Source organism: Chiloscyllium plagiosum, unplaced genomic scaffold (assembly GCF_037043375.1).
Source record: "Chiloscyllium plagiosum isolate Xiang-an unplaced genomic scaffold, Cpla_swu_hap1 HiC_scaffold_11, whole genome shotgun sequence".
Classification (NCBI taxonomy): domain Eukaryota; kingdom Metazoa; phylum Chordata; class Chondrichthyes; order Orectolobiformes; family Hemiscylliidae; genus Chiloscyllium; species Chiloscyllium plagiosum.
The window spans coordinates 38,206,483-38,224,275 of record NW_028270149.1 but is presented as its reverse complement, the minus strand read 5'-3'; the positions used below and the strand labels follow the sequence as shown (position 1 = coordinate 38,224,275).

The 17,793-nt window shown below is 41.4% G+C and overlaps 1 protein-coding gene across 1 annotated transcript in view; it reads left to right on the top strand.

Moving 5' to 3' along the window:
• arhgef9a (Cdc42 guanine nucleotide exchange factor 9a) overlaps positions 1 to 17,793 on the top strand; it is a 328,420-nt gene that overhangs the window by 30,172 nt on the left and 280,455 nt on the right. The window contains exons 3-4 of the mRNA XM_043704850.2: positions 3,928 to 4,284; positions 12,861 to 13,005. Coding sequence (XP_043560785.2) covers positions 3,928 to 4,284; positions 12,861 to 13,005 — 502 coding nt within the window. The remainder of the gene's footprint in view (positions 1 to 3,927; positions 4,285 to 12,860; positions 13,006 to 17,793) is intronic.

The following is a 17,793-nucleotide window of genomic DNA, read 5'->3' as shown; positions in this document are numbered from 1 at the left end:
CATATATAAAAATCTCCTCATACATAATTTCATGTGAAATGTTAATTTTTTACTAACATCTGCTTAACATTTCTAATACTACATAATTTTACAGGGACATCATTTCATTATCATCTGAACGTCAAATCCTCATCAAACAACATATCACCTAATATTCTATGAACAGCATCATGAGTTAACAGTGCTCACTCTTGAGTCTTTGCTTTGGAAGGAGAATTTTTTTTGCCATAGGTCAAAGATGAAGAGTTTTCCCACACAAAATGAAAATAATACTTTTCATGAGGCACAACTTGAGAGAACATGGTAATATTCCTATTGCACCATCTAGTGGGTATTTATGGTAATTCTACAAACTTTACTTGCTGACAATCATATTTTCTCTGGAAATAAAGCATTATCAGAGTTCAGATTTTTGGCTTTCATTTTCAGTGACTTAATCATTTTGATAACAGAGTAAGCTCAGGCATATGTTTCAATGCACATGATGATTTTTGTGATGCTAAGCATTCTTTTAATCCAGACCATGTTGCCTGTCAATGGTAGGTTTCCAAGGCTGCACTGTTTTTGAATTTCTCCTGGAATTCCATCTCAATGTGTGTCACAAGGGCTAAGTTTTAGTTGCAACAACTAGACCACTCCAATGATGGTGAACACTATCCCCTCCATTGGTGAAAGGAAATGCAGGCACCTGTCCTCACCAGTTAGGTATTACTGTCTACCTGTACCTATTTGTTTAACTTAATAGCCGACAGCAGAAACCAAATAGCAAATTGTCATGAGAGGTCCCCACAGACTTCTCAGCAATTTCCCAAGACAGAACAGTTTAGGATATCCAGTCAGTGTGGACGAGTTGAACAAAGGATGTTACCATGCTGTATAATTGTATGACTCTCTATGACACTATTGACACGATGGGCCATCAAATCTCATGTAAACCTCACAAGGGATTGGTTTTTCCAATCTGTCCTTGAAACTCCCTCTCAAAGGCACTCCATCATGGAATTCCTAAATGTTTTCCCCTGTTTCAATCAATCACTCTCCTGTTCTGTGTCTATGCTCCCCTGGTCCATGAAAAGTCCTTGTACTAATTATTCACTAGCATAACTCCAGCTTTACACCAGGACCTACTTTTGCCAAGCTAGATATGTCCCTGGCTTTTGCCTGAGCTCTAATCTTGCTCAGTTGAATAAGGCAAATACTTTAGGGTGTAGGTTTGCTCGCTGAGCTGCAGGTTTGATATCCAGACGTTTCATTACCTGGCTAGGTAACATCATCAGTGGCGACCTCCAAGTGAAGCGAAGCTGTTGTCTCCTGCTTTCTATTTATATGTTTGTCCTGGATGGGGTTCCTGGGGTTTGTGGTGATGTCATATCCTGTTCGTTTTCTGAGGGGTTGATAGATGGTATCTAGATCTATGTGTTTGTTTATGGCGTTGTGGTTGGAGTGCCAGGCCTCTAGGAATTCTCTGGCACGTCTTTACTTAGCCTGTCCCATTTCAACTGGGACAACACATCTATCCTGGGACAGGCTAAGCAAAGACATGCCAGAGAATTCCTAGAGGCCTGGCATCCAACCACAACACCATAAACAAACACATAGATCTAGATGCCATCTATTAACCCCTCAGAAAACGAACAGGATATGACATCACCACAAACCCCAGGAACCCCATCCAGGACAAACATATAAATAGAAAGCAGGAGACAACAGCTTTGCTTCACTTGGAGGTCGCCACTGATGATGTTACCTAGCCAGGTAATGAAACGTCTGGATATCAAACCTACAGCTCAGCGAGCAAACCTACACCCGAAACTTCAACCTGAGCTACAAACCTTCACAAACCTTGCAAAAAAGGCAAATACTGCTTAGTTGCTTTTCAGCCCACACTCTCAGCTAAACAGACCTATTAGTGACACTTGGCTACTTGTGAGTCACCATAATGTCCAGGATTTTTCCTAAGCCCTGACTCTAATCCTTAACTGCTTACTACCTCATGGAACAATTTCTGCCTGAGTTTAAACAGCCCTGAGATACTCAATTGCTCTTGACTTCTCACTGGGTCCCCAGCAACATGGAATCAGTGAGGCTCATTTGCCTTTTAACCGATTCAACTCAACAGCTGCATAGGGATTCCTTCTCTCACACCGAGAGAGAGAAAGACTCTGAGCCCCTAGCTACACACAACTATTCAACTGACCTCGGATTTTCCTGAACATTGTAACTATGCAGAATCCATGTGATTCAATTGCATTCCCTGCCATATAGTTAAAAATCAACACTCATAATGTGAAAGTCTTTCTCTGTTTCTTTCTCCACCTAACTTGAACAGCCCCTTCAGTGATCCTTGAACTGTCTTGAGTGACCTATTAAAAATGTTGCAACAAGCCCTGTCCTATCACAGGACAAATCTGAATGTTGCCACCTAGCAACTTTTAGAATTGTCTGTTCCGTGATGCTAGTTTGCTCAGTACAACAAAAAGGACACAATTAGAGGATTCCACACAATAGTCATTGTTGACAAGAAAAGAAAGGAGAGAGAGGGAGAAATGGTTGTTGAGATTCATTGAGCATTGTGTGAGGCCGGTGATAAAAGTGGTACAATGTGGGCTCTGAAGATGTGCTCAGACCTTTACTACTGACTTTGACTGTGAATTTTACCGGGTTCTCAGGGCTGCAGTTTTGGCATTGACCTTCACCACCATCTGCTCAATCGCTTTCTCAGAATTTGGAGAGCTGCCTGGTCCCTGTAATGGATGATCTCTCTGCCTCTACTTTATGAATCCACTTTATGAATCAAAACCTCCAGTGCCACGTTGAAGACCACTTAGAGACTAACTTTCTGTTAAGAATGGTGTGCCATACTTCTGTCTTTCCCAGTTCCAAGTCAGTTCTACAATGAAGCCCAGCATCCCTACAAGCCAAAGTGCTTGAGTTGTACAGGCTAGTTGGTACATGTGCTTAATTCTCAAACTTGAATCAGTCATGCAGCCACTCAACAACAAACTGGCTGCAAACTGCAACTGTTATAGTGAGCAGACATCACATAATATGCATGCTACAGGCATCATGAAGAATGGTGCAGGTAAATCACACATTGCAATTATCATATTTGTTTTAGCTAATATTTCCTTTCAACGTTTTCACCCATTTACAGGTATACATTCTGTGTGGTCCTATGATGTTCATGGGGCCTCTCAGACAACCACTGATTTCATGGTCAGCATGTTTGAGGTTTTCCAATATGAGCCAAATACATCTGACACCCTGCCAATGATTTAATTCAAAAGTTCCTCATTAGATTCCATCTGTCAATGAGTCTGTTCTCCAATAGTTTAGTTTAGTGCCAATATCAGGTACTGTAGTCAGATGCAAAGTGAAACTATTTCCATTCTACCTCACCAATACATTTCAAACCAACTCAATCTCAGCCATTACCTCACTCAGTAGTTTGACAATGTTACAGTTCCTATTACATTGATGTTATGCTCTGTGTGAATGAGCTTGTCAATATTTTTCCAGATCGTATACCAGGAGGGAGTATTTATGCAATGTGCTACTGCCAGTAGGAACAAGATTTAGAATGCCTAACTTATCTATCAACTGACTGTAAATTATTAAATAAGTCAAGCACTACCTGGATGTCATTGGAATATGAAGGCAGCTCCTAGATCTTATAAATCTTATAAATACTAACCCATCAATATTACAATTCACTTCTAATGGTTGCCGGGATTTCACAAATCAAACTATCTTCCAACATGTATATTTTCCAGCTGTATCTTTTGAAAAAGAGAATTATGAAGAGAAAATGAGACAAAAAAAAGTGTAAATTAGGTCAATGTTAATTTTTTTAAATTTGCGAATGCAATTTTACGTGTATACAGTTTGCAGAAATATAGTATAATAATTGAAATTTAAATTCACAAGGTCACTGCAAAGGAGTATGTGGATGAGCTGTCTCATAATGAAGAAATTGGAAGATGTGAAGACCTGAACAATGAACAAACACAAGTAAATTGCAAAAAACTACCACGCCCTGTATCTGATTGTGGTCAACTTTGCAATTGGCAATGTGCGATCCCAAAGGAAGACTCCCTTGCGGTAGCAGATTTCAGTAAAAAGCCCAGAGCACTTGCAGACACAGCAGTACTTGGAACTTCTAGCAACTACTCACCAGCTTCCAAGATAAAGCTGAGAAGCAAGCGAGCTAGGCAACGGCCAATCTCTGTGATAGATGGAGCAACTCTTATTGAACATTGTGAGAAGACAAACAATCTTCATCAAGTAAGATTTGATTTATTACTAGTTCTTATCTCAATCACTTTGCTGTTAGATGTTTGAGAGACTGCACCATAGTTATTTATTCCTTTCCTCCACTTTTCTTCCTTTCAAGCTGATTTTCTTGTTTCAACTTCTTGTCTAGTTTCTCGGGGGAATATCGCAACAAATCAGTAAAACTAACTGCAAGAATAAGTTTGTTGGCTGAGTAAATTTTGCTTTTCATTTTGCACAATGTCTATAAACTTTATCTATCTAGTGTTTTAATATGGATAAGTTAGACAAATTTCAGCATTCAGTGTAAATATGAACAAATTCACCCTTGCTTCACTTTAGCATAGTGAACAAAAAAGAAATATTGGTGTGGAATATAGTTTCGTTTAATATCCTCTGAATACCCTGTAGTCAATAAATGCATTGCTCCCCGATGTTTTAATTTGTACAGTCTATATATTCCCAAATTTTATTCCTGACCTGTGCTAAATGTGGGAAAGGCAAAAGCAGTTGTATGAAAGTTGGCCTCAAACCAGCAGGATTAACGAGAATCAATAAACCATTCTTTTCTGATTGCTTTATGATCAATGGTGGAAGGCTTTGGTGGATATTGAATACAGGACAAAAATGATCCAACAATGTCTTCAATATTGAATACATTGCTAGCATTCTTTTATGCATGAAGGATAATAACCTGGTCACACCAGATGACTATGATATCTATTGGAATAAAACTTAGTATGTGCCAGGTTCTTTTGTAAAAGAGGGGATAGAAGTGAGAATAAAAAGTATAGACATGTAATTCTATTGTCAAATGGAATTTTCATTTGTCAACATAAGCAGACTCTGTTTAAAATGTGTTGGGGGGGGAAGGAAAAGGGAAAGCAACAGGGATTATGGTGTCAAGCAGAAAGATAAGCAATAGGTTTGCATGTGTGCGGGGTTTACGTTCAAGGCAGGCTAGGAAGGAAGCAAAAAAGAATGATAACTTAGGACATATTATGAGAGATGTTGGAAATCATGAGGATAAGAAAATTAGCATTAAGGCATTTTATCTAAATGCTCGTAGTATTTGTAACAAAGCAGATGAATTAGCAGCACAAATCATTGTGAATGATGATGATGTGGTAGGCACCACAGAGATGTGGTTGCTGGGGTTCAGGCCTGGCAGTTAAACATTCAAGGATTTACAACTTACCGAAAAGACAGGGAGGTGGGCAGAGGGGGCGGGTTGCCTTGTTAGTTAAGAATGAGATTAAATCTATAGCACTGAATGATGTAGGGTCAGATGATGTGAAGTCTGTGTGGGTGGGTTGAGGCAAAGACCACAAAGGCAAAAAAAACATAATGGGAGTTACGTACAAACCTCCCAGCAGTGGTCAAGACCAGGGACGCAAGATGTACCAGGAAATAGATAGGGCATGTCAGAAAAGCAAGGTCATGGTGATCATAGGGGACTTCAATATGCTGGTGGACTGGGTGAATAATGTTGCCGGTGGATCCAAAGAAAGGGAATTTATGGAATGCTTACAGGATGTTTTTTTGGACCAGCTTGTGATGGAGCTCACAAGGGAGCAGGCTATTCTGGACTTAGTTCTATGTAATGAGCTGAAAATGTATTGCTGGAAAAGCGCAGCAGGTCAGGCAGCATCCAAGGAGCAGGAGAATCGACGTTACGGGCATCAGCCCTTCTATCTAATGAGCCAGACTTTATAAAAGACCTTAAAGTAAGGGAACACTTAGGAGGCAGCGATCATAATATGGTAGAGTTCAGTTTGCAGTTTGAAAGAGAGAAACAAAATCGGATGTAATGATGTTACAGTTAAGTAAAGGTAAATACAGGGGCATGAGAGAAGAACTGACAAAAATTGCCTGGAAGCAGAGCCTAGTGGGAAAGACAATAGAGCAACAATGGCAGGAATTTCTGGGTGTAATTGAGGACAAGTACAGAGGTTCATCCCAAAGAAAAGAAAGATGATCCAGGGAGGGGTTAGACAGTCATGGCTGACAAAGAAAGTCAAGAAATGTATCATAGAAAAAGAGAGAGCCTATAAAATGGCCAAGAGCACTGGGAAATCAGAAGATTGGGAACACTACAAAAACAAACAGAGGATAACAAAGAGAGAAAGAAACAAGGAGAGGATCAAATATGAAGGTAAGCTAGCTAGTAATATTAGAAGTGATAGTAAAAGTTTCTTTCAATAAATAAGAAACAAATGAGAGGCAAAAATAGAAATTGGGACGTTCCAAATTGATGCTGAAAGGCTGATGCTGGGAGATAAGGAAATAGCTGAAGAACTTAATAAGTACTTTGTGTCAGTCTTCACTGTGGAAGACACGAGTAACATCCCAACAATTAAGAAGAGTTGGGGCAGAGTTGAGTATGGTAGCCATTACAAAAGAGAAAGTGCTAGACAAGCTAAAAGGTCTAAAAATTGATAAATCTCCTGGTCCTGATGGGTTATATCCTAGAGGTCTGAGGGAGGTGGCTGAGAAAATAGCGGAGGCGCTGACTGTGATCTTTCAAAAATCACTGGAGTCAGGGAAAGTCCCAGATGATTGGAAAATCGCTGTTGTAACCCCTTGTTCAAGAAAGGATCAAGACAAAATATATAAAATTATAGGCCAATTACCCTAACCTCGGTTGTAGGTAAAATTCTAGAATCTATCATAAAGGATGAGATTTCTAAATTCTTGGAAGTACAGGATCAGATTAAAACAAGTCAGCATGGATTTAATAAGGGGAGGTCATGCCTGACAAATCTGTTAGAAATCTTTGAATAGGTAACAAGTAGGTTAGACTAAAGTAACCCAATGGATGCTATCTCTCTAGACAAAGTGCCTCACGGGAGGCTGCTGAGTAAGGTGAGGGCCCATTGTGTTCGAGGTGAGCTACTGGCATGGATTGGGGATTGACTGTTTGACAGTAGGCAGAGAGTTGGGATAAAAGGTTCTTTTCTGGAATGGCAGCTGGTGACAAGTGGTGTCCCACAGGGTTCAGTGTTGGGGCTGCAGCTGTTCACTTTATATATAAATGATCTGGATGAAGAGACTGGGGGCATTCTGGTGACGTTCGCTGATGATACAAAGTTAGGCAGACAGGCAGGTGGTACTGAGGAGGTGGGGAGGCTGCAGAAAGATTTAGACAGTTTAGGAGAGTGGTCCAAAAAATGGCTGATGAAATTCAACGTGAGCAAGTGTGAGGTTTTGCACTTTGAAAAAGGAAAAGAGGCATGGATTATTTTTTAAATGGTGAGAAAATCCATTAAGCCAATGTACAAAGGGATCTGGGATTGCTAGTCCAGGATTCTCTTAAGATTGATTTGCAGGTTGAGACCATGATTAAGAAAGCAAACATAATGTTGTCATTTATCTCAAGAGGGTTGGAATATAAAAACAGCAACATGCTTCTGAGACTTTATAAAGCTCTAGTTAGGCCCCATTCAGAATACTGTGTCCAATTTTGGGTCCCACACCTCAGGAAGGACATACTGGCACTGGAGTGTATCCAGCGGAGATTCACACAGATGATCCCTGAAATGGTAGACCTAACATATGATGAATGGCTGAGGATCCTGGAATTGTATTCCTTGGAGTTTAGAAGGTTGAGGGAAGATCTAAGAGAAACTTACAAGATAATGCATGGCTTAGAAAGTGTGGACACTGGGAAGTTGTTTCTGTTAGGTGGGAAGACTTGGACTCGTGGGCACAGCCTTAAAATTAGAGAGGGTCAATTTAGAATGGAAATGAGGAGACATTCCTTCAGCCTGAGTGTGTTGGCCTGTGGAATTCATTGCCATGAAATGCAGTGGAGGCCGGGAGGTTGGGTGTCTCCAAGGCAGAGATTGATAAATTCCTAATCTCGCAAGGAATTAAGGCATATGGGGAGAGTGCGGGTAGTGGAATTGAAATGCTCATCAGCCATGATTGAATGGCGGAGTGAACTCAATGGGCCGAATGACCTTGCTTCCACTCCTATGTTTTATGGTCTTATGTTCTTATGCTATGGTTAAATCCCTCCCGTGCCTCCGATTTCCCTATATTGGTAACTACTACTGCAGACCTACTACCTCTTAAATATATATCTTCCAATTTTGGTTCCTTGTACATCACTGAATTCATTACTCCATTAGCAATGTCTTTAGCTGACTGGGACCTAAGCTCTGGAATTACAATGCCATATGTCCTATGCTCTCCAGCACTGTTTTTTTCCCGCTTAATGTACTTAAAAACAACTTCTTTGATCAAGTTTTTGTCCTTTTTAAATTTCATTTTATATAGTTGGGTGTCAAATTTTGTGTGATATCACTCCTGTGAGGTGCCTTGGAATGTTTTGGCAATATCACATATGCTATAAAAAAATGTAAATTATTGTTATTATCATTTAAAGTAAACCAGGATCTATATTTATGAAGCACAGTTTTTCAGAATAACCTATCCACTGTAATGTGAATTGATTACTGCTCAACAGTATTGATAGTTCAAAGAGAATGAAATAAGCGACTAAAATTCAGAAGTGACAATAATAATAAAGAATATCCAACACAACCTATTGCAGATACAGATATCCATATTAACATTATTTCAACAGTGCTCTGAAACTTTAATGAAATTGGAATAAAATTAAGCCATTAATTATTTTGCCCTATATATCTTTCAAGCAAGTGTCTCCTCCTCCATGAAATACAGTTTTTCTGCATCTATATCCAAGTTGAATTGTCTTCATTGTGAATCCATACAACTAATGTGAACATGTTTTTGAACAACAGCAAGTAACACAGACATAAATGAATCTGCCCTCATTGATATTAATTTATGCATGTAATTCAAATAATAGTCACTGCATAGCTAACAACTGTCAATCATTCCTCTTCCTAGCTCAGGAACACTGAGGCTATTGTTAGTATGTTTACATTCTGGCTAATGGCAAACTTGAATTTTGATACGAGCTGCTTTCAGCACAGCCAATCCATTTTCACCTACTAATGGTCCCCATTATCAACTTTTCACCTACTCATGGTCCTATTATCAGTTTTTCTTCCCCCTCTCCCCCTGGAGTGCAATTATCCATTGATTTGTCTGCCCAACAGCCTTTCTTTTTCTCCAGGCTCCGTCTCCACCTATTCACTTACTCCTTTCCTCTCACCCCTGTCATCAGCATAAATATCACCTTTTCTAGTTACTATTAGTTCTGAAGAAGGGTCACTGGACTGATCTTGAACTCTGCTTTCTGTCCACACATGCTCCAGACTAGCTGAGTTTCTCCAGCAATTTCTGCTTTTGTTTCAAATTTTCAGCATCCACAGTTCTTTATTTTGTTTTAACTTGAAAATTTTGATTTGAATGGCCTTAGCCCTACATCTTTATCCACTAGCCTTTTGATTGGTTTCAGGAATTTCAACTTTCATATAATGGGCTGCAGACTATTGGTCACCCAATATCCATCGACCTAATTGTCCTTTATATTTGAAGGGTTCAGCTTGACATTGCATATAATGATTGGCTAATCCATTACAGGTCGTTCTGCTATAACGCACGTTTCAATAACACAAGTTCGCTATAACACGATTGATAAATTGTGGACACTGTTTCAAAAGTGCAAAGTTTTAAAACATGTATTGGTTATAACACAATTCCAGTCCCATTAGTTTAAATGGTGTTGTTATTACATAATTTTCTTATAACACGGGATAGCACAAAAATGGATCTACTGCGTTGTAGCAGAACTGACTGTATAATGTATTCTACATCAGTATAAAGATGGAAGTTTAATTCCATTTCCTTACTTGAGAGACAGAAGCAAGAACTAGTTGTTAATTGCACCTAATTGCAAATACACAAGAGAAGGTTATTGTCCTACTGTGATTAAACTGCCATTTACATTTCATTTCAGAAACACAATTCGGGCAAATATTTGCAGAAACTCGTTTATTGCTCATAAACAAAATTCAGAAACAGTCACTTCCAAATTTCTTATATCAAAAATGTAATTTCTATAAATAAAATGAAGGTATACTGCAAAATTGGTGACAATCCCATGATGATTTTGCTTTGTGAATTGCAGCATTCTTGTAATCAGGTTCACGGCAATTTATTTGATGCAACTAAGTCTGTCTTTACCAATAATGTGCAGTACAATTTTAATTCTATTTTGTGCAGTTGAAATGAACAGAGTAAATTGTAAATAACTTCAGTGGGGAGATTGTAACAGGCAAATTAAAAAAAAAATTGCATACGAGTAAAATTAGTAGTTCTCCTATTTGCAGAGAACTCGACTTAATAAAAAAAACTTAATAATCTTTTCTGCTTGTGATCGGTTTGTTTACCACCAGTAGTCTGAATAACTCACAACTCAAGGCATCCTAATGCATCAAAACCTCTTGCATACATAATCAAATGTATGCGTCAGTCTCCAGCCCCAACTGAGAAAAGCAACTATAATCATCTCATACAGTGCTGAATTACACTTTAAAACATGTTATGATGAAATTATCCTTCAGAGTAATATGCAAAATGATATTTATGATTCTTCAATTTGATCTTACTAAAAATAGACTACACAATTTTGGTTGGTTACATGTCAGCAATTTCTCCTGAAATGCTTTTAGCTTTAATTGCTTCAGGTAAACTTCTCTGGATGGGACATGTAGGTAATGCTTACTTTGTACTTTATTTGCTCTCTGTACATTGAGAAAGCTGCCTGGAGGATCTCTGGTCTATGGGTATCTGCACACACAATATCCCTGAGGCTGCTTGCTCATCGCTAAATGAAGCTTTCCAACGCCTTTTGCACTATAGCATTAATTTATTTACATCTGTACATAGCACATTACCAAATAATCTTAGTTACAAATTAGTACTTAAGAACTTTGTCCTCACATTACAGGAGCTGGTGTCCTTTGTTACTAATGTCAGAGTTGTGCAATCATTTACATCGTCATGACTTATATGAATCATATTATACCAGAGTTACTATACTGGTAAAGGTTCCAGTGAAGTCCTGCGTAAATAGGGTCTAATGGCTGTAATGGACTCCTCCCTGAAATTGGGCACTTTGTCCTAGGTGATGCCACAGCTTGCACATTTAGTACTATCAAGTCTGTGAGGTACCTAACCAGGAGTCCATGCATGGACTGTTGAAGACCACCATCAAAAGATAAAACTTTGTCAGAGTATTTGAGAAGATTTGTAGTTCAGGTTGTGGATGACCTAGTAAGTTTGTTTGCAGACGTTTCATCACCATTCTAGGTAATAACATCAGTGGTGAAGCCTCTGGTGAATTCTGTCCCACTTGTTATTTATGTATCTGGGGTTGGTGGTGTCATTTCTGGTTTAGTTGCTGGTTCTGTTTCTTAGTGGTTGGTATGTGGGGTCTAACTCTACATGTTTGTGAGTGGAGTTTTGGTTTGGGTGCCAGGCTTCCAGGAATTCCCTTGTATGTACCTATTTGGCTTGTCCTAAGATGGATACGTTATCCCAGTAAAACTTGTGTCCTTCATTGGTTATCACTTCAATCCATACACATGGAAAGTCTGTGATCAAACAGTTCATCAGTTCAGCAAGCAAGTCAACAACCTCATAAATTTTGTGAAAAGATTGCAGTGCAACGGATGGAACAGCAGTCGCAGATACTTTTGCAGATCTTGCATGCTTTTTCCCCGATTGCTGAACTCTCCTTTTAAAATGCATGAAGGTCAGTGCTGGTATCGCAACTGCTGTAAGCTGATGTCCACTTTGTTGACTAGCAGTCTGGTGATGCACAGCAGCTGTGTGGAGCTCACCAGTCTCTTAAACAAGTCACAACATCCAACACTGATTACAGATTTCAACGCATTTACTTGGTTTGATACAAGGATTCATGCCGACTGTTGAATACTAACAAATTCCATCACCTTCCCCCCCGCCCCTCCCAACACCCCCTGCCCTATCCTACCCATTTATTCAGTGTTTCTTCATTATTCAATTCTGTGAGGTTCCGAGTATGAATTATATACAAGTCTTTGTTAAAGTTTTTCTTTTTAAACTAATCTTTGATTTGTTAGCTTTCAGACTGTCAAAAGAGTTACTAAAAGAGAGGGTTTTTTGAATAGTTCATATTCTGGATGTGAGATAGAGGTTTTTTTTCATTCATTCACGGGCTGCGGGCTTCACTGGAAGGGCCAACATTCACTACCCATCCCTAATTGGCCAGAGGGCAGTTAGGAGTCAATCACTGGATTAGGTTTGGAGTCACATGTAGGCCACAATCAGGTAAGGATGGTAGTTTTCTTACCTGAAGGACATTAGTGAACCAGATGGCTTTTTCTGACAATAGACAATGGTTTCATGGTGATCATTGGACTTTTAATTCCAAATTAAAAAAAAACAAAATTCACCATGGCAAGATTTGAACCCCAGTCATCAAAACATTCATGGGTCTCTGGATTAATAGCCCAGGGATAATACCACTCTGCCAGCACTTTTCTGTCCTGGGATAGTATACTGGAATGATATTTGTATTACTAGTCTCAGTCTGGGATATTCACAACCTACTTTAACCATGTTTTGTACTATCACACATGCTTTTAATTCTTTCTTTCAATTTCTAGCCAGCAAGTTGCCGCCCACCACCACCAAACCAAGTTCCACCTTTCAGAGCAGTATCCGACAGGAATCGGCCACTCGTCTTGTCGCAGAGCACACCGATAGGGCTCGATCAAGTCGGCTGGAAAAGCCATATGTTGGTAATGACAGGTGGGCAAGAATGTACCTTATACATTTATCCGTTATTTTACAGAAAGTGCTGTTCAGTTACATGAGAGATCCAAATATAGTTGGAATCAAGGACAGCACACTCACTGTAGATACAAATTTCCAAAGCAGCAGTCACATCCCTTCTACTTCTATTACATTAACTATTACATCACCATATATATCCAACTTGGATTATAGAGTCATAGAATCATAAAGTCATTCAGAGTGGAAACAGACCCTTCAGTCCAACTCATCCACCCTGACCAGATGTTCCAATTTGACCTATTCCTATTTGCCAGCACTTGGCCCAAATCCATCTGAGCTCTTCCTACTCATATACCCATCCAGATGCCTTTTAAATGTTGTAATTGTACCCGCCTCCATCACTTCCTCAGGCAGTACATTCCACACATGCACCATCCATTCCTTAGCCCCTTTTTGAATCTTTTCCCTCTCATCTTAAACCTATGTTCTCTAGTTTTGGACTCCTCTGACCTAGGAAAAAGAACTTGGCTATTCACCTTATCCATGCTCGTCATGATTTTATAAATTTCTAATAAGTCATCCCTCAGCCTTTGAAATCTCAGAGAAAAAAAACCCAGTCCTCAAACTCTCCACTGCCAGCAACATCCATGTAAATCTTTTCTGCAATCTCTCAAATTTAACAATATCCTTCCTATAGAAGGGTGACCAGAATTAGCTGTACCTATTCCAACAACATTTTGTCTTCAGCTATTCCAAAGGTGTTGTGCCAGATGTGCCATTCCAAGAACACAGAAGGTTCAGGGGCATAGGTTGGGTAGGTAAGGAAACACTTTCTTTTTAGTAGAAGGGTTAATAACTGGCGGGCACAATTTTAAGGTAAGGACCAAGGGTTTAGAGGGGTTTTAAAGAAAAACTTTTTCATCCAAAAGATGGTAGGTATCTCAAACCCACCACCTAAAAGGATGTAGAGGCTGGGCACTTGAAACAGCACAGAATGCAAGACTAAAGTCTAAATGCTAGAAAATGAGATTAGAATAGATTGATGCTTGATGACTGGCATGCGCACAATGGGCCGAAAATCTCTTTCCATACTGTTAAAGCTGTATCATTGTACATCAGGGCAGAATGAATGTGGGATGGCAACATAAATGGTAGCAGAGGAGCACGTTCAGAAATCCTGCCTGTGTTTTCGATACAGGGTATTGAGTATTGTACACAGTGTGGGAAAGGTTAAACCAGACCCAGGCCTACCAAAGCTTCAGTTAATCAACAGGCTTCACGGGTGACACGGTGGCACAGTGGTTAGCACTGTTGCCTCACAGCGCCAGAGACCAGGTTCAATTCCTGCCTCAGGCGACTCTCTGTGTGGAGTTTGCACATTCTCCCCGTGTCTGCGTGGGTTTCCTCCGGGTGCTCCGGTTTTCTCCCACAATCCAAAAATGTGCAGGTTAGGTGAATTGGCCATGCTAAATTGCCCATAGTGTTAGGTGAAGGGGTAAATGTAGGAGTATGGGTCTGGGTGGTATACGCTTCGGCGGGTCGGTGTGGACTTGTTGGGCCGAAGGGCCTGTTTCCACACTGTAAGTAATCTAATCTTCACTAATCCCATGTAGCTCATGGAGCCATTAACAGTAACAGGGTTATGTCAGCAGACAAGGAAAGCCTTTGAAAATTTATTGGAACTATGTATACTGGCTGAAAGGTCTCACCGCACATACTGAAAAGCCACAGAAGCTCATCACTGAAGCCTGGAAGTGCAAGGGTTAGCCCCTGGCATATCAACAGCTAAAAACAGGATTGGCATTGCCAGGTATCAGGGCACTGAATCATGCTACTTGAACCTGGGTAACAGGAAGGGTGCATCTGGAAACAGGCCAACCCCATCACACCTTGAAGTCATTGAGGCATCACAGCAGCAGCTAGAAAAGTGAGGAAATCTCTGTCAGCCTCAGGAGTTCACTGCTGCACAGGCAGGGCCATGAGGGAGAAGAACAGATGAGCCGAATCTCCAGCACCTGCAGTTCTTTGTTTTATAGGTAGATGAACCAGAGTGCAGGATATACTGGAAAAGGAGAAGCCTTTTCCAGTATATTGAAGGTAATATTGAAGGAGACTGTATCTCTCCTGGGTGATGATCACAGACTTCTGTGTCATCAGCAATGAGGAGCTCACACCTCGTGTCCTCACAGCCATGCCCTGCCAGAGGAAGTCAAGGTAACTGGGGCTTGAATGTTGCACCCCAGCACAGCTTAGGGCTCAGCTGCAGTCTTTGGTGAAAATTCACAGTTGGCTGCACACCGTTCCATCACAATGATCACATGTAATCTCTTTGCCGAGGCTAGAAACCACTTCAAATTCTTCATCGATGGAATTCCCAGTCTCAGAGGGTCCTTAGATTTGTCACCATGACCTGGTTTCTATGATTACAGACTCTTATTTATACTCGTGTGCTCATCAAAGCATTAACTGACAGACCAAGGGGTTCATTGACAGGAAAGTGTACCACTCCACAGAGGTACAACTGATCTGTAATCACAGTAAAATCATCTGGAATGTTTATGCCTGCTTCCCTGTAAACTCACCTCGTGTATAGATTCTCTGCTAGTCAAGCCTTCCATTGCTTTTCCATCCTGTGCCAAACCCACCCTGCCATCACCACCATGTCTATGGATAAAGTTTAGGAGATAAGAGTTATGCCTTGGGGTGACGGCTCCTAGTCTCTGCATGTCCACCATGAACTGTCCCCAAATGCATGATAATGATGCCCATTTGTTGACAAGATCTCTCAACAAACTGCTGCACACTTCATAAAACACTGTATAGGGGGCGCTTGAAGAGCTGGAGAGAGGGGAAGGTCTGATGACGTCAGAGGGGGACGATGAGCAGAACATGAGATAGGGGTCACAGAGGGAGAGCCTCTGCCACCTGAGGTGCTTTGAGTGACCATGAAAGTGAAAAGATGCAGAAGGCCCATTCAGGAGCCACCACGGCGAGGGACAATCTGATCCAGTAAATGTTGAGCAGGTGGATTCAAGGGATCTCTGAGTGTAATTATGTGGCTGTGAATAAACAATATTGCATTGGCAAGGGGGAAGGCAACCGTGAGGCCAACCGTGAGGAAGGTGCCAGGATGGGAGGGTCCTCCGCCTCCGCCGTATCTGCTCCCAGGAGGACCAGTTCCACCATAGAACACACCAGATGGCCTCTTTCTTTAGAGACCTCAATTTCCCTTCCTACGTGGTTAAAGATGCCCTCCAACGCATCTCGTCCACATCCCGCACCTCCGCCCTCAGACCCAATCCCTCCAACCGCAACAAGGACAGAACGCCCCTGGTGCTCACCTTCCACCCTACCAACCTTCGCATAAACCAAATCATCCGCCGACATTTCCACCACCTCAAAAAAGACCCCACCACCAAGGATATATTTCCCTCCCCACCCGTTTCCGCCTTCCGGAAAGACCGTTCCCTCCGTTACTACCTGGTCAGGTCCACGCCCCCCTACGACCCACCCTCCCATCCTGGCACTTTCCCCTGCCACCGCAAGAACTGTAAAACCTGTGCCCACACCTCCTCCCTCACCTCCATCCAAGGCCCTAAAGGAGCCTTCCACATCCATCAAAGTTTTACCTGCAAATCCACTAATATCATTTATTGTATCCGTTGCTCCCGATGCGGTCTCCTCTACATTGGGGAGACTGGGCGCCTCCTAGCAGAGCACTTTAGGGAACATCTCCGAGACACCCACACCAATCAACCAAACTGCCCCGTGGCCCAACATTTCAACTCCCCCTCCCACTCTGCTGAGGATATGGAGGTCCTGGGCCTCCTTCACCGCCGCTCCCTCACCACCAGACGCCTGGAGGAAGAACGCCTCATCTTCCGGCTCGGAACACTTCAACCCCAGGGCATCAATGTGGACTTCAACAGCTTCCTCATTTCCCCTTCCCCCACCTCATCCTAGTTTCTAACTTCCAGCTCCGCACTGTCCCCTTGACTTGTCCGGACTTGTCCGACCTGCCAAGCTCCTTTTCCACCTATCCACTCCACCCTCTCTTCCCTGACCTATCACCTTCATCTCCTCCCCCACTGACCTATTGTACTCTATGCTACTCTATCCCCACCCCCACGCTCCTCTAGCTTATCTCTCCACGCTTCAGGCTCTCTGCCTTAATTCCTGATGAAAGGCTTTTGCCCGAAACGTTGATTTTGCCTGTCCTCGGATGCTGTCTGAATTGCTGTGCTCTTCCAGCACCACTGAGCCAGAACTTCATCCGGGGTCTGCTTGTCACAAATTGGAGGCTCATCTGGCATATATGGTAATGCAAAGACACTCATAAAATATATGTTTTATTACTATTTGTGGCAGAATCTTATTCTGAACAGTTACTCCTCTAAACCCTTTCACCACTCCATTTCTCTCTTCACTGTTAACATACTTCTGGAAATTCCACCTTTTAGTCAAATGTTTGGTGTTTTCTCTCAAAATAATGAAGCTTCTGTACCTTTAATCCTTTTTTTCTATTAACTATGTAAAACAAGCAGGATATCGTACATGAATCAGGAACTCAGTACATTTAGCATCTGCTCAAAGAGAAGAAGTTTAAACAATGAAAATAAATGGCAGCATGGTGGCTCAGTAATTAGCACTGCTGCCTTACAGCACCAGGGACCGGAGTTCAATTCTACCCTCGGGTGACTGACTGTGTGGAGTTTGCATGTTCTCCCTGTGTCTGTGTGAGTTTCCTCCCACAGTTCAAAGATGTGTAGGTTAGGTAGATTGGCCAGGGATGTGTGGTTTAGT